This window comes from Chroicocephalus ridibundus, chromosome 6 (assembly GCF_963924245.1).
Source record: "Chroicocephalus ridibundus chromosome 6, bChrRid1.1, whole genome shotgun sequence".
In the NCBI taxonomy this organism is placed as follows: domain Eukaryota; kingdom Metazoa; phylum Chordata; class Aves; order Charadriiformes; family Laridae; genus Chroicocephalus; species Chroicocephalus ridibundus.
The window spans coordinates 41,089,317-41,110,459 of NC_086289.1; the positions used below are offsets into that span (position 1 = coordinate 41,089,317).

At 59.9% G+C, this 21,143-nt stretch overlaps 7 protein-coding genes across 14 annotated transcripts in view; 4 read left to right on the forward strand and 3 right to left on the reverse strand.

Annotated features, from left to right (window-relative positions):
* The first annotated feature begins 455 nt into the window (after positions 1-455).
* PAOX (polyamine oxidase) lies at positions 456-3,395 on the forward strand. Its single transcript, XM_063339046.1, has 7 exons — positions 456-631; positions 948-1,440; positions 1,521-1,720; positions 1,888-2,143; positions 2,351-2,463; positions 2,560-2,717; positions 3,165-3,395. The coding sequence occupies exons 1-7, from the start codon at positions 481-483 to the stop codon at positions 3,303-3,305; spliced, it is 1,512 nt and encodes a 503-aa protein (XP_063195116.1). The 5' UTR covers positions 456-480; the 3' UTR covers positions 3,306-3,395.
* Positions 3,396-3,855: 460 nt separating this feature from the next.
* Positions 3,856-6,656, forward strand: MTG1 (mitochondrial ribosome associated GTPase 1). Of its 2 annotated transcripts, XM_063339047.1 has the most exons (10): positions 3,856-3,996; positions 4,068-4,465; positions 4,545-4,625; positions 4,894-4,950; positions 5,134-5,224; positions 5,339-5,400; positions 5,642-5,738; positions 5,936-6,017; positions 6,158-6,270; positions 6,367-6,656. In XM_063339047.1, exons 1-10 carry the CDS (start codon positions 3,867-3,869, stop codon positions 6,462-6,464), a joined length of 1,209 nt encoding a protein of 402 aa, XP_063195117.1. In that variant the 5' UTR covers positions 3,856-3,866; the 3' UTR covers positions 6,465-6,656. The 2 variants fall into 2 exon arrangements, with proteins under 2 accessions (XP_063195117.1, XP_063195118.1); XM_063339048.1 differs by lacking the exon at positions 4,545-4,625.
* Positions 5,077-7,911, reverse strand: SPRN (shadow of prion protein). 6 transcript variants are annotated; one of them, XR_010071641.1, is made up of 3 exons: positions 7,623-7,911; positions 5,666-5,952; positions 5,077-5,214 (listed from the first exon to the last, which is right to left on the reverse strand). XR_010071641.1 is itself a non-coding variant. In XM_063339054.1 (2 exons), exon 2 carries the CDS (start codon positions 7,398-7,400, stop codon positions 6,993-6,995), a length of 408 nt encoding a protein of 135 aa, XP_063195124.1. In that variant the 5' UTR covers positions 7,401-7,419; positions 7,734-7,877; the 3' UTR covers positions 6,600-6,992. The 6 variants fall into 6 exon arrangements, 3 of the variants coding, with proteins under 3 accessions (XP_063195124.1, XP_063195122.1, XP_063195123.1); XR_010071642.1 differs by lacking the exon at positions 7,623-7,911 and adding an exon at positions 6,279-6,388; XR_010071643.1 differs by lacking the exon at positions 5,666-5,952 and having other exon boundaries at positions 5,091-5,214; positions 7,623-7,697.
* Positions 7,912-7,977: 66 nt separating this feature from the next.
* ECHS1 (enoyl-CoA hydratase, short chain 1) lies at positions 7,978-10,077 on the forward strand. Its single transcript, XM_063339049.1, has 8 exons — positions 7,978-8,144; positions 8,594-8,791; positions 8,881-9,008; positions 9,090-9,189; positions 9,296-9,400; positions 9,487-9,606; positions 9,687-9,754; positions 9,858-10,077. The coding sequence occupies exons 1-8, from the start codon at positions 8,036-8,038 to the stop codon at positions 9,921-9,923; spliced, it is 894 nt and encodes a 297-aa protein (XP_063195119.1). The 5' UTR covers positions 7,978-8,035; the 3' UTR covers positions 9,924-10,077.
* A 138-nt stretch (positions 10,078-10,215) lies between these two features.
* Positions 10,216-12,613, reverse strand: PRAP1 (proline rich acidic protein 1). The gene is made up of 4 exons (XM_063339051.1): positions 11,841-12,613; positions 11,458-11,536; positions 11,294-11,352; positions 10,216-10,874 (listed from the first exon to the last, which is right to left on the reverse strand). The coding sequence occupies exons 1-4, from the start codon at positions 11,921-11,923 to the stop codon at positions 10,607-10,609; spliced, it is 489 nt and encodes a 162-aa protein (XP_063195121.1). The 5' UTR covers positions 11,924-12,613; the 3' UTR covers positions 10,216-10,606.
* Positions 12,614-13,001: 388 nt separating this feature from the next.
* On the reverse strand, positions 13,002-21,102 carry ZNF511 (zinc finger protein 511). Of its 2 annotated transcripts, none has more exons than XR_010071640.1 (7): positions 20,932-21,102; positions 20,607-20,680; positions 18,985-19,186; positions 18,713-18,837; positions 17,125-17,310; positions 14,285-15,656; positions 13,002-13,208 (listed from the first exon to the last, which is right to left on the reverse strand). XR_010071640.1 is itself a non-coding variant. In XM_063339050.1 (7 exons), exons 1-6 carry the CDS (start codon positions 21,100-21,102, stop codon positions 15,587-15,589), a joined length of 828 nt encoding a protein of 275 aa, XP_063195120.1. In that variant the 3' UTR covers positions 13,768-14,838; positions 15,585-15,586. The 2 variants fall into 2 exon arrangements, 1 of the variants encoding a protein (XP_063195120.1); XM_063339050.1 differs by lacking the exon at positions 13,002-13,208 and having other exon boundaries at positions 13,768-14,838; positions 15,585-15,656.
* The window catches only part of TUBGCP2 (tubulin gamma complex component 2), a 41,009-nt gene continuing 40,615 nt past the window's right edge, over positions 20,750-21,143 (forward strand). The window contains exon 1 of the mRNA XM_063339045.1: positions 20,750-20,830. The gene's annotated coding sequence lies outside the window, so the exon portion shown is untranslated. The remainder of the gene's footprint in view (positions 20,831-21,143) is intronic.

The window sequence follows — 21,143 nt, forward strand, 5'->3', positions numbered from 1 at the left end:
CAGAGACCTTTAGTGATGGCCACAACAGCTGGGAAATCGCTGGCAAGCAGGACTGGGGGCCAGGCCGGCTTGGCTGATGGACTGGATGGAGGCATTCAGGGGCTCCTCCACCTTGCCGGGCTGCCCAGCACCGGCGCCGGGCAGCTGCCGGTGCGGGATGAGGACGAGAAGGAGGGTGGTGAGGCGGCCCCGGGGGTGTCCCCCCCACTCCGGGAAAGGTCGCCTTTTCCCGCCCCTCCACCTACGACGCGGTGTTCGGTCCTGTTCACTGAAGGCACCGACCCACCGTGAAAGGCCGTGCGAGCACCCGCGCTGGCTTCTCCGCCAGGCTCGGGGGGGCGGGGAATGGAGAGGGCGGGGCGAGGCCTGTGGAAGGGGGGAGGCCTGGAGAGGGGCCGAGGCCTGTGGAAGGGCCGAGGCCTGTGGAAGGGGCGGGGTCTGGCGGAGGGGGCGGGCCCGTGCCGGGCCGTACCGGGCGCCATGGAGGGCGGCGGCAGCGGGCGGCGGGTGGTGGCGGTGGGCGCGGGGCTGGCGGGGCTGGGGGCGGCCCGGCGGCTGTGCGGGCACGGCTCCCTCCTCCTGCTGGAGGCGGCGGGCCGCGTCGGGGGCCGCGTCTGCACCCGCCCCTTCGGTACGAGGCAGGCCCGGGATGGGGGGCGGGCTACACCGGGGAACGTGTCCGCTCAGAGGTCTGGCTGCACCGGGGCAGGATGGGGGAGCGGCACCTAAACCCCCGCCCCCCCCCGGCCGTGGGGCCAGTCCGGAGTGGGATGGACAGGGGACTGGGGGTCTTCGGTCCCGTGGGTGCAGTGGGACCTAACTGGAGCAGGCCACAGGTGGGGGACACCAGGGCGGGGTGGGGGGGTCCCGCTGGTTTTGGGGGGGACACATGGGGTTGGGGGTCCTGCCACGCCTTGGGGTGACCCCACTTCCTCCCCTCCCCGCAGCATCAGGGCTGGCGGAGATGGGGGCCCACTGGATCCATGGCCCTTCACCAGGCAACCCCGTCTTCCGGCTGGCCACCAGCTACAGCCTGCTGGGCCCAGAGGCTGCGCGGGAGGAGAACCAGCAGGTGGAGGTGGGGGGCCACCCCTTTCTGCCCTCTGTCACCTACGGCAGCTCGGGGAAGGCACTGAGCCCCACGGCAGTGAGCGAAGCCCGCCACCTCTTCGATACCCTGCTGGAGTCCGCCCGGACTTTTCAGGGGACCAAGGAGCTGCCAGCCCCCAGTGTGGGACAGTACCTGCGGGGGGAGATTGCACAGAGGGTCCCTGCTTTGGGGGAGGGCCGGGAGGACGCCCGGCGGCTCCAGCTGGCCGTCCTCGCTGCCTGCCTCAAGCTGGAGTGTTGCATCAGCGGGACACACAGCATGGACCTGGTGGCCCTGGAGCCCTTCGGAGAGTATGTCTCCCTGCCCGGCCTGGACTGTACCTTCCCAGGGTAAGCGTGGGGCTCTGGAGGGGGGGCAAAGAAGAGGGTTTTGGGGGGCACACCTTCCCCAGCGGCGCCTCCTCCTGCAGTGGCTACAGCAGCTTGCCCGATTGCATGCTCTCGGCTCTGCCGGAGGGCACTGTCCTGCTCAACAAGGCGGTGAGGACCATCCAGTGGAAAGGGTCCTTCCACGAGGAGGGGGATGAGGCCAGGAATTTCCCTGTCCGGGTGGAGTGTGAGGATGGAGACGCCTTCCTTGCCGACCACGTCATTGTCACCGTCCCGCTGGGTGAGGACCCCACCACCTGCCTGTCCCCTCCAACCAGTTGGAGATGGGCAGATGGAGGGCAGGGACTTGCCCAAACCCCTTCCCAGCCTCCCCTCCCCCCTGGGGAAAGTATCTCAGACCCCATTTAGGAGCCCACTGAACAGAGCTGCCCAACGTTCTGCTTGCAGGTTTCCTCAAGGAACACCACCAGGACTTCTTCCAGCCTCCCTTGCCCCAGCGGAAAGTGGAGGCCATTCGCCGCCTGGGTTTTGGCACCAACAACAAGATCTTCCTGGAGTTCGAGAAGCCGTTCTGGGATCCCCAGCAGCAGCTCCTCGAAGTGGTGTGGGAGGACGAGTCACCCCTGGAGGAGCCCAGAACTGACCTGGAGGCCAACTGGTTCAAGAAGCTCATTGGCTTCGTGGTCCTCCAACCACCGGAGCAGTAGGTGGCCATGAGCGTCAGCAAAGGGGCATCATGGCAGGGCGGGGGTTGGACAACTTCTGGGCAACATGAAGGAGTATCTTGGTCATATCTGGAGATTTAAGTCCTTCTCTGGGTCGCTTATAGCCCATGAGGCAGGGAGGGCACAGTGCCCAGTGAGCAGCGGGAGGGTGGCAGTCAGCTCTTGGCCCCATCTTTCCTCCCCAGGCATGGGCACGTCCTCTGCGGTTTCATCGCAGGGAAGGAGTCGGAGTACATGGAGACACTGAGCGACGAAGAGGTTCTTGGCACCATGACACGCCTCCTCCGCATGCTGACAGGTACCACCACCTCCTCCGCCCTTGTCACCCCAACAACGCCCACTCAGGAAGTGTGCCCCTGGATTTCTGGACCCCACCAAAAATCCACACCTGCAGGGAACCCGCACCTGCCCGCTCCCAGGAGTGTGCTCAGGTCCCGGTGGCACAGCGCTCCCTACACCCGGGGCTCCTACAGCTACGTGGCCGTCGGCAGCTCGGGGGACGACATCGATGCACTGGCTCAGCCCCTGCCCGAGGACCCCGAGGACCCCAGGGTAATTGCTTTATGGGACTGTAGGGGGAGTAGGACCACCCCTAGGGCATGGGGACAGACAGACAGGGCACCTCGGGCCTTGAGGAGCACAGGAAGGTGACATTCCCCACTCCTGCTCCATTCAGGGGTCACCGACGCTCAGATCACCAACCAACCCCCCCTTGGCTCTTCCCACTGAACTCCATGGGGGTGGGGGGAGCCTGATTTTCATAAAATTTGGGGACTCGTAACTCCTTCCAACCACTTTCCAACACCCTCATGTCATGGGGTGGGTCTCTAAGGAAGGGAAGGTGCCTGCTCCTCAGTCTCTGCAGGGCTGTAGGGTGGGTCATGCATCCGCGCAGTGCCAAAGAGCAGGGAGATGAGGCTGGTTTAGCATGACCCAGTGTCTCAGCTGGGGTGGGGAAGGCATTAGGTCCCCAGCGCTCACCTCCTGTCTTGCCCGCAGCCTCTGCAGCTCCTCTTTGCTGGCGAGGCCACCCACCGCACCTTCTACTCCACCACCCACGGTGCCCTGCTGTCGGGCTGGCGGGAGGCTGAGCGGCTCAACCAGTTCTTCCAGGCACCCAGCCCCGCTCCTCGGCTCTGAGGAGGGAAAATAAAACCCGTGCTTTGCAGGTCACTGGTGGTCAGCCTCCTTTATTGAGAAATAAAGGAGAGACGCAGAGGCTTCTCTCTCTCTCTCCGGGGAAAAAGGATGCGGCTCCTCGGCTGGGGTCCAGCGAGAAAAAGGGTGCAGCGCCGTTAGTACCAGTTGGTGCTGGCGATCAGGAAGCGAGTGTCGTCCAGCGGGGCCTGTATCGGGCCTGGCTGCGGGGTGGGCTGAGGGGCTGGGGGCGGCTGGGGGGCGGCTTGGGGACCAGGCCCCGAGGCACGAGGGGTGCTGGGCCCGGCGGGGGGCGCTGCGGGCCTCCCGCCGGGCCCGGCACCCCCTGGGCCACCCGGACCCACCGTCGGTACCCCGGTAGGTGCCGCAGACCCCACAGGCCGCGACTCCGCCATGGCACTGCGGAAGCGACGGCAGCTGAGGGAGGCGCCGCGTCCGCCCGGCTTGGCCACACCCACCGGGAGCCCGAGCGCGCGCTGCGTCGTGCCCCGCCTCCCCGCGCGTCGCGGCGGATGTGATGCGTGAAGGGGCGCCGCCGCCGCCATGAGAGGGTGGGTCGGAGCGCTGCGGGCGGCGGCGGTTGGGCCCGGGTCGGTGCCCGGCGCATTCCGGCAGCGCTTCGATTTCGGCGGCCGCGATGTCGCCTCCTGGTTCCCGGGGCACATGGCGAAAGGTGAAGGGTGGAAGCGGAGCGGGATGACTACCCCCCTACCCCGCCACCGCTCACCCAGCGCTGTGTTGCAGGCTTGCGGCAGATGCGGGCCTCCCTGCGGCGCGCCGACTGCCTCATCGAGGTGCACGACGCTCGCATATCCTCTGGCACGGCTCTTCATTCCTCCCTGGGGCAGCAGGAGCCGACACCCTGCCACCTACACCGGGTCCCCCCTCCCCAGTTGCTTCGTTTCCCTCCAGGCCGACCCTTCTCCCGGTCCCGTACCCCTCTCCAGCTCTGCACCAGCCCCATAAACTCCCACCGTCCTCCCCCCCGATACCTGCTCCCACGCCAGTGCACAATCATTCTCCTTAGCAGCGCTCACATCCCACTGTCGGGCCGTAACCCCATGCTGCGAGAGGTGCTGGGCATCCGCCCGCATGTCCTGGTGCTGAACAAGAGGGACCTGGCTGATCCCCAGCGGAAGCCGGTGAGTGCCAGGGCAGGGCTGGCTGGCTGTGGGTCCGCAGGTCACAGGTGCCAGCTGTGCCTCTGCCTGTCCCCTTCAGACGGTCTTGGAGTACCTGAAGCAGCAGGGATGCTCACACGTTGTCTTCACTGACTGCCAGCGCGATGACAATGTCAAGAAGGTAATGGGCCAGCAGCCCTGTGCCCAGCCCTGCTCCTTGATGCTGCCAGCTGATCGCCAGCCCCATGGAGAGGCCTCAGTGCCCTGCTGTGGGGAAGTGATGCTGGCTGGTCCAGAGCAGTCTTCATTTCCAGCTTACCCAAGGTGCCCCATGCTCTGCTTGGCCCCCGTTTTGCTCATCCTCCTGGTACAGCATCCTCTGAGTGAGTGGCTGCTGCCAGCCCAGGTGCAAGCAGCAGTTACGGTCTTTCTCCCATGTTTCTCTGCAGATTGTTCCCTTGGTTGCCAAGCTGGTGGACAACAGCCCACGCTACCACAGGGCTGAGGTGAGATGTGATAGTGAGACTGCAGACATCTGCAGGTCACCTCCCTCTCCGGCTGGAGGGACAAGGCTGCTCGCACGTGTGCCAGAAACACCGGCAAAGGCCGGGCTGTTGCATCTGCCTGTCGCTCCTGGGGTGGGTGGCCGATAACCGGCTGCTCCCTGCCCACATCCTCCTTGCTTCCAGAGCACCGAGTACAGCATCCTGGTGATCGGAGTGCCCAACGTGGGCAAGTCCTCGCTCATCAACTCCCTGCGGAGGCTGCACCTGAAAAAGGGTATTTCTCTGTGGTGCCTGGGTTCAGCGAGGAGCTGCTGATGCAGCGCTGGAGCAGGCAGGGGGGAAGAGCATCGCTTGCTTCTCTTGACTGTGTCTCTCCTTTCCCCAAAAGGGAAAGCCACCGCGGTTGGTGGCGAGCCAGGTGTCACCAAGGCGGTGCTGACCAGAATACAGGTAACATCCCTGCGGCACAGCCGGCTGGGTGGGTGCTGACCTCTGCCTCCCTGCATCCTCTGGCAGGAGCTCAGGAAAACTTTGAGGCGCACAGAGCTCATCTCAAAGGGTTGCTCAGGCCTCCTTTTCAGCGAGGCCTTAATGAAAGAGCTCAATGCCTGGCTCATTAGTTGTGTCAGAGTCTGCTGAGCCAATTACCAAGCTGTGCATCCTAACAGCCCTGCCTCCCTCCCCATCCCAGGTCTGTGAGAAGCCCCTGATGTACCTGGTGGACACTCCTGGTGTGCTGCCCCCCAAGCTGGAGGACGTGGAGACGGGCGTGAAGCTGGCGCTCTGTGGTGAGGGGGAGGCTGTGGCTGGGTGGGGTGACACTCCCCAGACATGGCTTCCAGCCCCGGCTGGGCCAGCTACCTGAGGCTGGGGTGGGAGTCTGCTGCTCGCAGGTGCCCATGGATGGCACATGGACAGCGGGGAGGGGTGGCTGGGGCTCGGAGCAGGGCTGGAGGGGAGCTGGGGCTTGGATCCTCTTTTTCAGGAGCCATCCGTGACCACCTGGTAGGGGAGGACATCATGGCTGACTACCTCCTGTACACCCTGAACAAGCAGCAGCAGTTTGGGTGAGCCAGTGGGGGAACTGGAGAGGGCCCTGGGCTGCATCCATGGCCTGTGGTCCCAAGCGGGTGGTGGAGAAACCATCCCTAGGGAACTGGGAGGGGGAAAGACATGCCAGCAGGGTGTAAACCACCTCCTTTGGCAGGTACGTGCAGCGGTACGGGTTGGCCGAGGCCTGTGATGCCATCGAACCAGTGCTGAGGCGCGTGGCCCTCACCCGGGGCAGAACACAGAAGGTGAAGGTGCTGACGGGCACGGGTGAGTACCTGTTGCGGGGGGAGCCTGGGGCAGCTTTTGGGGATCCTGGTGTGGCCCCTGACTCCGCTGACACCTCCTTCTGCACCCCACCACCAGGGAATGTCAATGTGACAACGCTCGACTACTCAGCTGCAGCCTATGAGTTCCTGCGGGATTTCCGTGCAGGATGCCTGGGCAGGGTGACACTGGACTGAGACCTGTCCCATGGGGAAGAGGCGCACCCACCTGCAGCTGCACAGGCTGGGGACGCCCCAACAGGGAGCGATCTGTGTCTGTCATGTGGTATCACCATGCAGGGCAACGTGGGGGGAAGATGGAGAGAATGCTCTCTGGGACCACCATCCCCAAATAAAACCCCCATGCGCAGGGTGCTGGGGCACTGGCCATCCTGGTGTCCTCATCCTGAGCCCTACATCCAGCCACACCAGCTTTCCATCCACCTTTATTGCCGTCTCCTCATCCTCCGAACGCTACGAGACCCTCCATACCAAGGAGTGGCTGAGACGGGGGTGCCAGAGTTGGGGGGAGTTTGGCACGGGGTGTGAGGGGAGGGTGGTGGAAGGGCTTCCCGTGGGGTCCTGCCCCGGTGGCGGCGGGTTATGGGGTGAGCTGGGCACGGGGTGGGCACAGCCCTGGGAGCCGCTGCTAGCCCAGGGTGGGGGAGGTGACCGGTGGGTCCTATCCGTATCTGCACCGGGTGCGGTCAGGTCCCACCACCGCCGTCAGCGGCGGAGGATGGCAGCCAGGGGACAGAGCCAGGGTATGGCCCAGCTCGGTGGGACCCAGGCCATCGCAGCAGAGGTCCAGGCGCTGGCCGTCCAGTTGCCGTCACGATAGTCGCCGCCGTTGCCTGCTTCCAGCTCCCCGGCCAACCGGGCCCGCCGCAGGGCAGCCCCCGCCGCTACGCCGGCCGCCGCTCCCGCCGCCGCCGCCCCTGCCACCCGCAGGGCCGCCCCGGACGAGCCGTAACGGGGCACCGCTGCCTTCACCCGCCCGCGGGCGGCTCCGCGGGCGACCCCGCCGCGGGCGGCCCCGCGGGCGCCGCCGCGGCCCCCCTTGCCGGCCACCGAGTCGCAGAAGGCGGCGGCCAGCAGCAGCAGCGCCCAGCACGCCGCCGCGCTTCGCCGCATCCCCGCCGCTCGGCCGCACCTGCGGGCGGGAGGAGAGAGCCCCGGCGCTCAGCCCGCGGGGCCGGGACACCCGCGGGCGCGGCGCGGCCCCGCACGCCCGCCTCCCTCCGCCGGCCCCACGCACACGCGGGCCCCACGCGTGAGCTCCGCTGTAGGCCCCGCTCCCCCCCAGCCACCACCACCACGCACACGCGCCAACCCGCGGCACCGCGCGGGGCTCACCGGGCCCGGGGCTGCCGCTGGCTCGCTCCGCTCCCGCTCCTCCCCGGCCGCGCTCCCGCCGCCGCGCTCCCGCTGCCCACCGCCCCCCACACACACCCCACTCCGCCTCACCCCACGCGCGGGGCGGGGGAAAGCGGGTCAGGGCGCCCACGCGGGGGAAGGGCACGTAGACACTCCCGCCCTACGGCGCCTCTAAACTCCCCCGTCCCCGATCCCGGCCCCACTCGCGTCTCGCCCCGCGTGGGGAGAGCGCAGGACCCGGCGGCTCCTTTCCCCCGCCGCCGCGCCCCGCCTCGGCCAATGGGGACGCCGCGTTGCGGGGCGGGGCCGCCTCGGCCAATGGGCGCAAGGGCGGGGCGGGGCGGGTGTGTGTGTGTGTGCGCGCGGAGCCTCGTTCCCCGCCGCGCTCCGCCATGGCCGCCTCGCTGCGCGCGCTCCTCCGCCCAGCCGCCGCTGCGCGCCGCCGCGCGCTCTTCCCGCTGCCACCGCCCCCCCTCCCGGGGGCGCGAGCCTGCAGTGCCGGTGAGCGCGGAACCGGGGCGGGCACGCGGGGGGGGGACGGGGGGGAGGGGCAGGCGCCGCGCGCCCCGGGCCGCCGCCATGCATCGGGGGTCGCCAGCAGAGGGTCCCAGCGCAGGCCCAGGTCCGGGCACCAGGGGCTCAGTACCGGGGCTCAGGACCACGTACGGCCCCAGCACCGTGCGCCGGGCTGGCACAGGGCGGTGGTCACTGGGCCGCCCCTGACCGGGTCAGGATGGCACCGGCGACTCTCCGCCATCTCCCGGTCCTGAGACCCCGGGGGCGACGGCTGCCGGTGACCGCTGTCATGCGCCCGCCACCCTGAAGGTCGGCTTAAAAATAGCACGGCGCCGCGGCAGCAACCGGGCCTGACCGGAGGGTGGGTGGTGAACGGGGGGGGAGTCACCCAGTTGCCGGCAACCGGTTGCTTAATGGTGTCGGTGTCGGGGCAGGGTCCCCGTACCAGTACCTGGCGGTGCAGAGGACGGGGGCACGGCAGAGCGTGGGCCTGATCCAGCTGAACCGGCCGCAGGCGCTTAACGCTCTCTGCGAGGGGCTCATGCAGGAGCTGCGGCGGGCGCTGGAGGCTCTGGAGAACGACCCACAGGTGGGGGCCATCGTCATCACCGGCAGCCAAAAAGCCTTCGCAGGTAGGGGCAGGGTGCCTCTCCCCACCCCAAATTTTTTTTTGGGGGGGGATGTGTGTGTGTCAGTGTCCCCACCCAGTTTCCCTTCGTAGCTGGCGCTGACATCAAGGAGATGCAGAATAAAACCTTCCAGGAGTGCTACAGCAGTGGCTTTCTTGCCGGCTGGGACAAGGTCTCCACCGTCCGCAAACCCATCATCGCCGCCGTCAATGGCTACGCTGTGAGTGTGTCCTCTCCCCGCCCCCGTCCCCGCTTGATCCTTGGCACCCCCCTGACACCCCCTCTTCCTCCCTGATCCCAGCTGGGTGGCGGGTGCGAGCTGGCCATGATGTGCGACATCATCTACGCCGGTGAGAAAGCGCAGTTCGGGCAACCCGAAATCCTGCTGGGGACCATCCCAGGTGAGCGGGACGGGGGGCACCCACCCACCCCCAGCCGGAGCGGGGACAGCAGGGACACCCAAGTTGTCCCTCTCTGGACCTTTCCCCCTTCCCCAAACGCCTCCAGGTGCTGGAGGGACACAGAGGTTGACCAGGGCGGTGGGGAAGTCGCTGGCCATGGAGATGGTCCTCACCGGGGACCGGATATCAGCAGCGGAGGCGAAGGAGGCAGGTAGGGGGCATGGGCCATCCCCGGCATGGTGGGGATCCGGCGGGTAGCCCCCACCCCACCCCACCGCCTCCCACCCACCATCCTAGGGCTGGTGAGCAAGGTCTTCCCCGTTGAGAAGCTGCTGGATGCTGCCATCGCCTGTGCTGAGAAGATCGCCAGCAACTCCAAGCTGGTGACCGCCATGGCGAAGGAGTCGGTCAACGCAGGTAGGGGCTGGGGCGGCAACCGGGAGCCCCTCTCTGGGGGGCTGGGCGGCAGGCCTCCCCAACTTCTCCTTTGCTTTTAGCCTTTGAGACAACGCTGGCAGAGGGGACCAGGACGGAGAAGCGGCTTTTTTATGCCACCTTTGCCACTGTGAGTAAGGGGAAGTCGGTCCCATCACAGCAAGGGCGGGTATAGCAGGGCTTCCGCAACCCCCCAGCCCCTGCCTCAACCTCACCCTCTCTGCTCCCCGCAGGGTGACCGCAAGGAGGGGATGACGGCGTTTGTGGAGAAGCGCAAGGCCAACTTCACTGACAGCTAAGCCCTGGGGGGGGCAGGTCCCCGCTGCCCCACCGGCTCCCTCCCTTACCCCACCAGAGGGGTCTGGCATCCGGCCACCAGCCAGAGTGGCCTGGGGTGAGATGACGAGCAGCGGGGGACCACGTTTGCTCTTGCTATTAAAAGGTTTTCCTGGCGCTCCTGGGAGATGGGGCTTCCTTGCTGTGGGGTGTCCCGTCCCCCCACCCCGGAGCTGGGAAATGTTGGGGTTCACTGACACACCCTCCCCCCCCGCCCCAACTCCATCAGCTCTCTGATGCTGAGCTGGGCGAGAGCAGCCTCGTGGAGCAATAAGGTACCTGCATCCCCTGGGGAGGGGACCTCCTCGGGCGCAACACCGGCGTGCTGAGTTCCCCCAGCCTTGGCCCTGCCTGGGTGGCACTGAGGCCGGGGGATGGGCTGAGTTGTGTCCATCCCCCCCCCACTCCGCCCACCGAGGCATCATCCTCACCCTTCTCGGGGCCAGTCCAAGGAGGAGGATACCCCTGATCTGGGAGCCCTGCGCTTCATGAGAGGTTTCTGGCAGCAATGAGCTCCACCGGAACATGGATGGGAAAATGGATTTATTGGGGAGGCTCGAGGGTGGGTAGGGAGGGGACGATTTCCGTCAGGAAGCCCCAGAGGTGGCTCCCACCCCTCACTTCACAGCCTGGGCACGTCTCTGACTCAGCCGTGGTGGAGATGGTCGCGGTCCTCCTCCGGGACGCTCTGCACCTCCAAGGACAGCATCCGGGGGGGTGGCCTGTGGGCATTGGCCTCCCCAGCGTTGTCCTGGGGGGGGTGGTGGAGGTGGTCATGGTCCTCCTCTGGTCCCGCCTGGACTTGGAGGGGGCCCCTTTGAGCCCAGGCGCTGCTGGAGACCTTTAGACCTAGTTCTACGTCGTCGGTGATCTCATGCTCCTCCGGCGGCTCCACGGCTCGTATGCCCAGGAGGCTGGAAGAGCGAAATCACGAGGAATGATGGGGGTTGCTTAATATCCCCCCACCCCAGGGGAATCCCCGTCAGGGTGCAGGGACGCTGGCAGGACACCCTGAACCTCCCAGGGAGGCTGCAATTAGGATCTCATCAAGCAAACAGACTAATTGAGCCGCTTATCCTGCAAGCGGGCTGGATGGGTTTGGAACATTGGTGCCGCCGGCGGCAAAGGGAAACTAGCCAGGAATGCTCGGAGGGTTTGGGTGGTTTTAGGGGGAAGACAGCTGGGAGCCCCTTAGTTTTTGTGGGGGGTGCAAAGCAACAAGGGAAATTTATTCCCTACCCCCTCCCCCCTCCCAAAATGCTTTGCATTTTGCGGTGTTGCTTTGTCAGTGGTGGGGGCACCCGACAGCGCGGGGAGCACATCCGCCTCTTACATTTCCTTGGCCAAATCCTGCTCTGCAGCCAGGTCCTTCCGCCCAGTGCCGCTGGGAGCCTGTGAGGGGAGAGGAGGCATGTGCCAGGGGGGTGGCAGAGATCACGCGTGGGTCTCCCTGTGCCCGCCGCTGGCAGGGGGATGAGGCGGAGACTGGGGGCTCACCTGGGTGCCCCCGGGTGCTGGCAGGAGGAGGGCAGTGCCCAGCAGGAGGGCAATGCTGCAGAGACGCACGGCCGCCGGGCTGCCAGAGAGATGGCCAGGGAGCCATGTTGGCAGGAGCCGTGTTGGCTGGTGCCTGCCTGCGCCCACAGCCCCTGCCTGTCCCTGCCTGCGCCCACAGCCCCTGCCTGCGCCCACAGCCCCTGCCTGTCCCTGCCTGTGCCCACAACCCCTGCCTGCGCCCACAGCCCCTGCCCGTCCCTGCCTGCACCCACAGCCCCTGCCTGTCCCTGCCTGCACCCACAGCCCCTGCCTGTGCCCACAGCTCCTTGCACCCACCCCTGCCCATGCTGCCTGCCCCCCGCTGGGTCCAGGCAGGGACCTACCGCTCCATGGCTGCCATCCGTGGGCTGCCCCAGCCTTTGCCCCGCACTTTGCCCGCTGGCGGGTGCGTCTCCTCCCAGGGCATCCTCTGGGGTGCTGGGTGGTGCCAGCTTGTGCTGACAGGGGGAAACAGGGCACAGGACTAACCCCCCCGAAGACGGCCTCCCAGGCAGCCTTTGGGTGCTTTGGCTCGGAGGGGACCTTCCAAAATCATCCATCCGCTCATGGGAAGCCAAAGGCTCAGGTTTGCCCTCTGAAATCAAGCTGGGATGGGGCTGTTTGAAGCAGATGCGTGCCTGGGCTGAAGCCCTCCCCAGGGAGATGGACGGATTGCCCCTGCTCAAGAAGCTGCTGCCCGAGCATTCACATGCCATTCATGGTGTTGCACAGGCACGGAGGCGCCCTTCCTCCTTCAGGCTCCTTGGCTTTCCGCAGCAGAGTCTCAGGTGTTGGATTTCACAAAATAATTAATTTAATTAGAAGGTACAGCAGCAAGGAGAGCCCGGGCTGGGTGCCTCCAAAGAGACAGACCCCCCAACAAAGAAATCCCTGGGCAATTACACCCTTGTGATCTCTACACCCGCCCCTCGCGCCTCTTTTAGTCCAATGGTGATTTTTGGCCTGGGGTCTTCTAACCAACCCTAACAATTCTATGATTCCACGATTCTTTTCCTGTGTCCAGGCAGGCAGGATCTTATCTTGTCGATTTGCAGTTTCAGGCGAGGGTTGGAGCCTCCATAGCTTCTGGTTTACGCTTCTTGTGCACCTGCCCTTGTTGGTAGAACATGCAGAAGTGGAGTCCCGGACTTGAGAGAAACGCTCTTGCTCTGCAGGGGTCCTGGAGGGGGGAGGCCTCTTTAGACTTCCCAGCTGGCATGGGCGTGGACGTCTTGCTCCTGCCATGGTGTTGAGTGCTCCCCCAAGTCAGCTGCCGCCCTTCCCCTCGCTTCTCCACCGTGTCCAGCGTGATGGGATCCATCTCCGTGGATGGGTTACACCCTGTTTCACCAAGGGCACCCCGTTTTCGCGTGGGGACGGGTGAAGGCAAGCTCCCAGCAGCAGCTCTGCCATCCAGAGGCTGGAGAACCTCAACGGTGCTTTGCTTACAGCTGGGTGCGTGCTCAGGGACACGCTGGATGGGTTATAAAAGCTCCCTTTCCCAGCCATGGGCGCACTTGCTTGCAAACGCCCTGTGCGTGGTGTGTGCGCGCACAGCTGCCGTACACGCGTGTACAAGTGGCATGCACGCACGCGTGCCGCCCCGAGTCCCGCTCTCTGCGTGCGTTTGCTTGCAGGCGTGCCTGTCCGTATGTCCGACCGGCCCGTTGTCCTTCTGACAGCTGCCGCTGTGTGACTCCACCTGCTACTGCCTGCACAAACAAGCAAGGGAAGGGCCGGAAAATTTCGCTTATGACAAACCCCACAAGGAATAAAAAAATTAAAAAAAAAAAAAAAAAAAAAGAAGTGCAATTCAAGTTTTGGCTTGAAATTTGAATTTTTGAAAGCTGCTAGCCAGCTGGGAAAGACTCGCCCACAGACTCTGGAAAAAGTTGGTAACACAGAAGGGAGCTAATCATGAGCCCTGAGGCTGTAAACACAATTTTTATTGATTGTTTAATAGCAAGGGCAGACACTCAGAGACATGGAATCTGGGAAAAAGGAAGGAAGTTTCCAGGTGGAAACTTAGGACCTAAACATGTCAGGGAGAGCAGATTGGGCTGCTTCTGCCTGACCTTTGCACCAGCACATGCCAAAGCCTGCAGGCATCTCCGGCGATGTGTCGCCTGCCTCAAAATTCCAGTTATTCCAGTAGAGGCAAAAAAAAAGCCTTGTCCGGGGCTTCCAGTGTTGGGAGAGTGATTTTTGGGCATTGCTGGTCCCTGCTGATAGACATCCCCGGGCAGGCGTGGAGTGGGAGCACCAGGGTGGTGGCCACAAGGCGGTGACAGAGGCTGGTCTTGTACCATGGGGCTGCCTGCTCTCCTCTGGCAGCGATCCTGGCCGGAGAGTTTGCCTGCCAGAGACGGTTCTCTCCGGAGACCGAGGAGCAAGGATTAAGGCCGGGCAAGTCAGCTGAGTTTTAAACAGAGCAAAGCATTTTAAAACCCGCAGGGAAATCCCCTACGTCTCCATAAGCATCGTTCCCTGCCCCTATTTGCAAGGATTTTTCAAAGCCCTTTTTATCCTTTATTCCTCCCAGAGAGGGGGAAGGGGGAAAAAAAAAAAAAAGCAATTATAGATCCTAAGCTTCTTGGATAAACACCGTCCCAGCAACCTCTTCCTTTCCACTTTACGGTCAATTTTATAAACGTCGTGGTTCAAGGGGACCCTGAGACCTGGCAGCAGCATGCCGAGCCTGGCTGTGCTCACAATCAATCTTTTCTCCTGGCAGGATAAGACTAAAAAGGAAGGGAAAGACAAGAGGGAAAAGAAGTTTCATCTCAACCTGATTTTTGGTGTATTTGGAGCCGGGGAAGGTTCACTCTTTACATCTGACTGCCTGGGCTTCAAAACAGCATTTAAATCCTCTACAAAGCAATTTTGTAAAAATTCCTTTTATTTATTCAGCTAGTTGGAAGTCACTTTATTCTAACTCCCCATGGAAATGAGCTGCAAGGCACCAGAATGCTTTTCCTGTCCTGGGCAAACCTTTTGTGGGGGTTTGAGATCAAGTGCCAGGGACGAGAGCAGACTTCGGCAAGATGGAGGAGGACAGAATTAAGGACCTGTGCTTTTTTTTCCTCTGTTTTTTTCTTTTAGTCAGTGGCACCAGCTTCTGAACAGTCAGCAGATTTTGTCTTCCAATTTCTTGAATCTATTTCTTCCCCCCAAAAGACAAAAAAGCAAAAAAAACCCCAATCCTGCGTAGCCTCAGCTCCAGCAGCTGATCTCCTCTCACCTCCACGTCGCAGCGCTCCACTGCAGCCTGAAACTTTCTGCGAGCAGCTGATGCGTAGTTCAACCTGCCCCGTGTCTGCCCGGGGCTGTCCTCGCCGGGAGCTTTTAAAAACAGCAAGAAAATGAAAGAATTCAATTAAAATAATTAAATCAATTGCTTTAATCTACACTGCTCTTCCTCTGGATTTTATTTTGGTTCTCCTTTGTGCAAGCAGGGCTGGCAGGGAAGCGTGACACCTTGCCCGAGGGCCAGCTGAGGAGGCTGGGGGGATGTAGAGCTTTCTGCAGGAAGAGGAAACACGGCATACTTTGCCCGGTGTCATTCCTGCTGCATCTTTGGGGGTGATGCCTTGCAAGTTTTTCACAAAGTGTATGCGATCCCCACAGCTGCCCGGAGTTTCAGAACAGCATTTGCAAGTTCAGGTGAGATGTGACCATCCATCTAGAATGCCACTGCTGCTCAGAGTGGTCCTGGCACTGATGAGACACAAACGCTCACAGCACAGAGGCAGAGGAATGTATTCGTAGTTTGATTTCAGAGGGGATCAGAAAAGAGACTGTTGTGTCTTGGGAAGGATAAACGTAAGCACGGGTCAGCTCTGAAATGCTGCCCAACTGAGGGTGGTACAGAGACACAGAGGGACCGTAGCAAAGCCCGTCCCAAGGTATTGATGTATCCCAAACAGCTGCCGCGCAATCCCTGTTTTCGCCCTTCTGCCTTCCCTGTACGGAGCAGGACCCTCCTACGCAGCTGCAAATATCCCAGCTCAGCCGCAGTGCTGTCGCAAACATTTATGGGTGACAGCAGCCAGTGGCCTTCTCATCGTGCACAAATCTGGTGCGCTGACCTTCAGACTTTCTTCCTTGGTCCTTTAAATCCTCGGGTGGCACCTTGTCCAAAGCAAATTGTGGATGGGATTCTGGAAAGTGAAAAGACAAGCTTTAGTACGCATTAATGCCCCATCTCTTGCAGGACCACCAGATGTGTAGCGTTTCAAGCTCCCAGAGTGGGAAGAGGAAGGCACTGGAGGAGCAGGACATCTAAATCAGCAGTGTAATTAAAAAAAAGGGAGAAATACTGGTCTGCTTTCCCATTTATCCTGCATATTTCATTGCTGTTCTGGAGGGCTCTCCTCTCTTTGCAATAGGGTGTAAGGCGTTACCAAATGCCACTGGGCAGTTGTAGTGGTTTTTTGCAGAAGCACACGCTTGTGATGAGCAGGAGAGCAGAAGCAGCAGTAAAAGCATGGCCTCTCGGCACCGAATTCTCCTTTTGACCTGCAGCATCACATTGAATTCAAGGGATGGTTTCTTTCTGGTTTATAAGCTGTTACGCTGGACAAAGCGGTGGAGTTTAAAATGTCACCTGCTTAGGGGCAGGTTTTTGTCAGGCAGACCATGACATACCAAAGCAGACCCAACTGGCTGCAGTCCACTGCGAGTGCTTTCAGACTCCACACCTCGTTAGAAAGCCCTGAAACAGTAACGCTACCTCGTTTTACAGAGGCAGTGCGAAACACTGACACCAGCGAACCCAAGAGGGAGCTGAGGACAGAAGCGGGTTTTCCAGTGCGGTCGTGGGCTCACTGTTCTGCTTCCAGACTGCCAGCGTGTCACAGGTACAGGAAACTCAAAACCACAATAATGCCTTTGCTAACTAGAATAGTTCAGGCAAAAACATATGCTGAGAGATGATTAAAACAATGAAAAAAATTACACCAATCTGGGTACTGGAAGAGGGTGGTGTCCTTTTGATGGCTCCCTTGTATCTTGTACAGGTTTTACGGCACAAAGTGAGGGGGGTTTCAAAAGTCAAGCCAGCATCAGGCAATTCAGTTTCAACTTTTTGTTAAGACTTTATGTCAAAAAAAAAAAACCAACCACAAAACAAACCCAGAAAAAACCAGCAATGCTGCTCTGGCCTAATCTGCAAAACCTCGGATTCAAGGCAGGATGTTCACCTGCTTTATTTGTGACTTGTCCTGTGACTGCACGGGAGAGCACAGACAGCTACAGTGAAATGCACCAGCACAGCCCCATGTCAGCTCGGATGGGAAAGTGTTACAAAGCAGGAACAAAACTTGTTTCGAGCATTTTAGGGCAGAGCTCATACCTTCAGACCCACGCCATTCTGCAGTATCCTGGGAAGAGATCATGAGCGGGCAGACTAACAGAAACTTATTGACGTGGCTTTCGCAGCGTACGCACACCCTTCCTTACGCTTTCCTCTTTTAAAAACATCTTTAAAACATACATGGAAATCCTACCTCTCTTATCTTCAACAGAGAACCACCCTGAGCCGTGCTGCCCTAGGCACTGCAAAATGCCATTAAGATGATACGGTCCCAGCCCCAGAAATTTTTGCCTGTGGAGGCCAACAGTACAGACCTGGATTTATAGTGTCGTTTCTCTGGCACCCCGAGGCCAGGGCTGGCTGCAGGATGAGGGATCTCCATGTTCTCACTGGGCCCTATTTCCATGGGGTCCACTGGGAATGGTTCCGATGTCTCCATGCTCACATCCATTGGTACACCAACACCCTGCTTCACAGGAGAGCTCACGTGCTTGGGGCCACTGCAGAGAGAAAATTTTATGTCCTTCCTCAGCAGCAGCCAAATAAGCCCAGAGCAAAGGAAATTAAAAAGTATTTCATGACGAAAAAGGTCAAGTCCAACTTGAGTGAGTTACTGCATGGTGGCACAAAGATTTGGCTGTGCAAACCACTGGGAGCAGCCAAAAGGCTGATGGAGAGCTGCGTGACAGGCTTGTATGAGTTTCTACTTTAAGTATTCAGGGTTACAGAATCCCAGAATGTTAAGGGTTGGAAGGGACCTTTGGAGACCATCTAGTCCAACTCCCCACCAAAGCAGGGTCATCCAGAGCAGGCTGCACAGGAACGCACCCAGGCGGGTTTTGAACACCTCTAGAGAAGGAGACTCCACCACCTCTCCAGGCAGCCTCTTCCAGTGCTCCATCACCCTCAAAGGAAAGAAGTTTTTCCTCATGTTCATATGGAATTCCCTGTGTTCCAGTTTGTGCCCCTTGTCCTGTCACCGGGCCCCATCCTCTTGACACCCACCCTTTAGACATTGATAAGCACTGATGAGATCCCCTCTCAGTCTTCTCTTCTCCAGGCTAAACAGCCCCAGGTCTCTCAGCCTTTCCTCATGAGAGAGCTGCTCCAGTCCCCTGACCATCTTTGTAGCCTCCACTGGACACTCTCCAGCAGTTCCCTGTCTTTCTTGAACTGGGGAGCCCAGAACTGGACACAGCACTGCAGATGCGGCCTCACCAGGGCAGAGCAGAGGGGGAGGATGACCTCCCTCCGCCTGCTGGCCACGCTCTTTTTAATGCCCCCCAGGAGACCACTGGCCAAGTTCTTTTCTTCAGTCCATAAAGCACAACTCATTCAATGGGCTCAGAATGTACACACTGGGCTACCCACACAAGCTTTGAAAGACTCCACAGACCCAGTCCCCTGTCTCTTTAGGCACCTCCCACTCTGCCAGGAGAGAAATTCTCTCTCCATTCTATCACCCAGGTCTCTGTTATCATTCTATTAATCCCTGTGGTGAAAGAAGTGCTTGAAATGAGCAGCCAGCTCAGAAAGCCATTCACCAAACTTACAAAGCCTCCCTCTGCTCTGCTTGAGCTTTTGGGGAACGGTAATGTTGCAAAGGGTTAGAAGGTAGGAAACATGCACAAGGTGATGCAGGGCTTTGCATTTACACTTGAGAAGGCACGAAGGGAACAGAGCCTGGAGCCACACAGGGAGAGAAATACAATGGGTTTCCACATTAAAATAAAGTAAAACATTGCCACAGAAAGACTTGCAAGTTGACTGTTCTTACAAGCAGCAGAAAACGTCCTTTCTGAGCCCCTGCTTCCTTACTCTGAAAGGGAGTGTGACAGCAGAGAAGCACAATATCACCTCTACAGGGGAAAAGCAGTTGTGCTACGGCAGTTCTGCAGTTACCTTTGCACTTTCTTCGGCCTATCAAACCGAAAGTCAGCAGGATAAAGGTGAACGGTGACCAAGTGATCCTTTCTGTCCTTGCTGCTCTTGAACTTCTCTGCACAGCCTTCTACCAAACACTTGTACTGAAAGGCAAGAGGAAAAAAAAAAAAAAGACATAATTGGAAAAAGCAAATGGTGTCAGCGGGGGGGACATGTGTGCCCTGCCCAAAGGGTGCCAGCGCACGCCGTGCACACCAATGACGAACAAAGGGCTGGGCAGGGCGACTCACCATGTTTTGCTTCTCGGCCATTATCTGGAAGAGCGAGTCGTGCCATTCCAAGATGTGAATATCCAAAAGATGCCCCGATGGAAAGGAGCGCTTGCAGAAGGAGCAGACGTTCCTGTGCAGCGTGTTGTAGTGGTGCTCGTAGCCCTCCAGTGTATCAAAGACCTGGCAGCACCCAGAGATGTGGCAACTGAATTCAGACACCCTATGGGGAAATTAGGACATCCACAACTCAAATTAAATTAGAACCTTAATTTAAGCTGCATCTCTCCCTCTAGATGACTTTATTTACTTGAGGAATTTTTTTGTGAATAATACTTAAATTAAAGGAAAGGTGCAACGGAATGAAGATTATGATGGTACTGGCAGCTGGAAACTCTTATTTGCCATTACGGCTTGAGCATCATTGTCCTCTAAAGTGGTGCTTCGATTAAGAATGAACACCAAGCAGCAATGTGAGAAATAAGCTGTTTGACCTTTACAGCTGTGGATTAAAACTTTGTGCCGATGCTGTTTAACAAGCATCTGTAGGATAACCTCACACAATCCTCAAAGTACTTCTGCAATTTCATATACGACAGCAGGTTTTAAAGCAAGATGAAGATTCTCCTGCAGGCTTCGCATTTGTAATTGGGGCTGTCTGTACCTGTCCCACTGTTCTGTCTGTGTAAATAATAACCTGCCACTTAAATCCTCTTGTTTAGCTACAATCCCAATGTTATAGATGCTTTGTATGCTTTTGGGGAACACTCAGTGAAATGATGTCACATCCAGCAAGCACAAGGAAGTCACTATTTAGCCAGACAGCTGGCTGCAGCACAAAATACCAATTTTTGACCTTTTAAGCAGGACATTGAGGTTTGCAAACTATTTCACCTCATTTTCCTTTTCAAAATCATAGAATGGTTTGGGCTGGAAGGGACCATAAAGATCATCCAGTTCCAACCCCCTGCCCTGGGCAGGGACACCTCCCACCAGACCAGGCTGCTTAAAGCCCCGTCCAGCCGGGCCTTGAGCACCTCCAGGGATGGGGCAGCCACAGCTTCTCTGGGCAACCTGTTCCACTGCCTCACCACCCTCATAGTAAAGAATTTCTTCCTAATATCTAATCTAAATTTCCCCTCTTTCAGCTTAAAACTGTTACCACTTGTCCTATCGCTCCACTCCCTGATCAAGTTTCCTGTAGGCACCCTTTAGGTACTGGAAGGGGCTCTAAGGTCTCCCCGGAGCCTTCTCTTCTCCAGGCTGGAGAACCCCAACTCTCTCAGCCTGTCTTCATAGCAGAGATGCTCCAGCCCCAATGATGTTCATAGCTTCCTCTGGACCCACTCCAACAAGTCCACATCCTTCTTGTGCTGAGGACTCCAGACTGGAGTAGAGAGGCAGAATTAAAATGCTTTGCAATGCATCCCCACCTTCTCCCTTTTAACTTATTTCTCCTCCTTGGCCTCTAATGTCCATGGATGAGAGGAAAAGCACCCATCTAAGCCTTGCACCCACAGAATGTGAGCAAGGCGGGGTTCAGTGCTGCACACCAATGTGATGAGGAGAAGGATATATAAACTAAAAGGCATGCCTGCTGCCACTGCTGTGCTGGGGTAGCACGCAGGTCCTGTCTCACTTACTTGGGTCTCTCTGCCACCTCCGCGAGGCTGGTGAGGACACCCTGGAGGTAGAGGTGCCTGTGAATGTCTCCATCCTAGGAGAGGAGGAGAGAGAAAGGCCGTGGGCTGGCAGGCCGGCCTCCACAGAGCAAACCCTTCCCCTGCACGGAGACAGGCGGTGCTGGGAAAGGCTCTGAGGGAGCACGGCCGTTGGTTAGACGGGAGGGCGGCGGCCCAGGCCCGAGGTGGGCTTTGAGGGAGCACGGCCGTTATCTTTCCACACAGACCAAGCCCGCAGGCCCGGGCCGGAGAGGGCTCGCCCGGCGGGCGGATGGTAGGCCCTCACCTCCAGCAGCGGGTGATGGAGGCCGAGGCGGAGGCGACGGGGGGCGAAGGCGAAGGGGGAAGGGGAGGACGACGGGGCAGGCGCCGGGGTCGGGAGCGGTGGGGCGGGCCGCGGCGGGGCAGGCGGCCTTTCCCTGAGGCGGCTGTGCAGTCCGGCCGGCAGCGTGAGCATGGCGCAGCATTGCGCATGCGCGGCGATGCGCACTTCCGGGC

Excerpts from the sequence above, each read along its gene's own strand:
- MTG1 (XM_063339047.1), top strand. The coding sequence starts at position 3,867 with ATGAGAGGGTGGGTCGGAGCGCTGCGGGCGGCGGCGGTTGGGCCCGGG. Across the intron at positions 4,951-5,133 it reads CACGCTACCACAGGGCTGAG|AGCACCGAGTACAGCATCCT; the intron begins GTGAGATGTGAT and ends CCTTGCTTCCAG. Across the intron at positions 5,739-5,935 it reads CGTGAAGCTGGCGCTCTGTG|GAGCCATCCGTGACCACCTG; the intron begins GTGAGGGGGAGG and ends CCTCTTTTTCAG.
- ECHS1 (XM_063339049.1), top strand. The coding sequence starts at position 8,036 with ATGGCCGCCTCGCTGCGCGCGCTCCTCCGCCCAGCCGCCGCTGCGCGC. Across the intron at positions 9,401-9,486 it reads AGCGGAGGCGAAGGAGGCAG|GGCTGGTGAGCAAGGTCTTC; the intron begins GTAGGGGGCATG and ends CCACCATCCTAG. Across the intron at positions 9,607-9,686 it reads GAAGGAGTCGGTCAACGCAG|CCTTTGAGACAACGCTGGCA; the intron begins GTAGGGGCTGGG and ends CTTTGCTTTTAG.
- PRAP1 (XM_063339051.1), bottom strand. The coding sequence starts at position 11,923 with ATGCCCTGGGAGGAGACGCACCCGCCAGCGGGCAAAGTGCGGGGCAAA. Across the intron at positions 11,537-11,840 it reads CGGATGGCAGCCATGGAGCG|CCCGGCGGCCGTGCGTCTCT; the intron begins GTAGGTCCCTGC and ends TCTCTCTGGCAG. Across the intron at positions 10,875-11,293 it reads CAGGATTTGGCCAAGGAAAT|CCTCCTGGGCATACGAGCCG; the intron begins GTAAGAGGCGGA and ends TCGCTCTTCCAG.
- PAOX (XM_063339046.1), top strand. The coding sequence starts at position 481 with ATGGAGGGCGGCGGCAGCGGGCGGCGGGTGGTGGCGGTGGGCGCGGGG. Across the intron at positions 632-947 it reads CGTCTGCACCCGCCCCTTCG|CATCAGGGCTGGCGGAGATG; the intron begins GTACGAGGCAGG and ends CCCTCCCCGCAG. Across the intron at positions 2,464-2,559 it reads CCTCCTCCGCATGCTGACAG|GGAACCCGCACCTGCCCGCT; the intron begins GTACCACCACCT and ends CCACACCTGCAG.
- SPRN (XM_063339054.1), bottom strand. The coding sequence starts at position 7,400 with ATGCGGCGAAGCGCGGCGGCGTGCTGGGCGCTGCTGCTGCTGGCCGCC.
- ZNF511 (XM_063339050.1), bottom strand. The coding sequence starts at position 21,102 with ATGCTCACGCTGCCGGCCGGACTGCACAGCCGCCTCAGGGAAAGGCCG. Across the intron at positions 18,838-18,984 it reads TGGCCGAGAAGCAAAACATG|TACAAGTGTTTGGTAGAAGG; the intron begins GTGAGTCGCCCT and ends CTTGCCTTTCAG. Across the intron at positions 15,657-17,124 it reads AAACGACACTATAAATCCAG|AATCCCATCCACAATTTGCT; the intron begins GTCTGTACTGTT and ends TTCACTTTCCAG.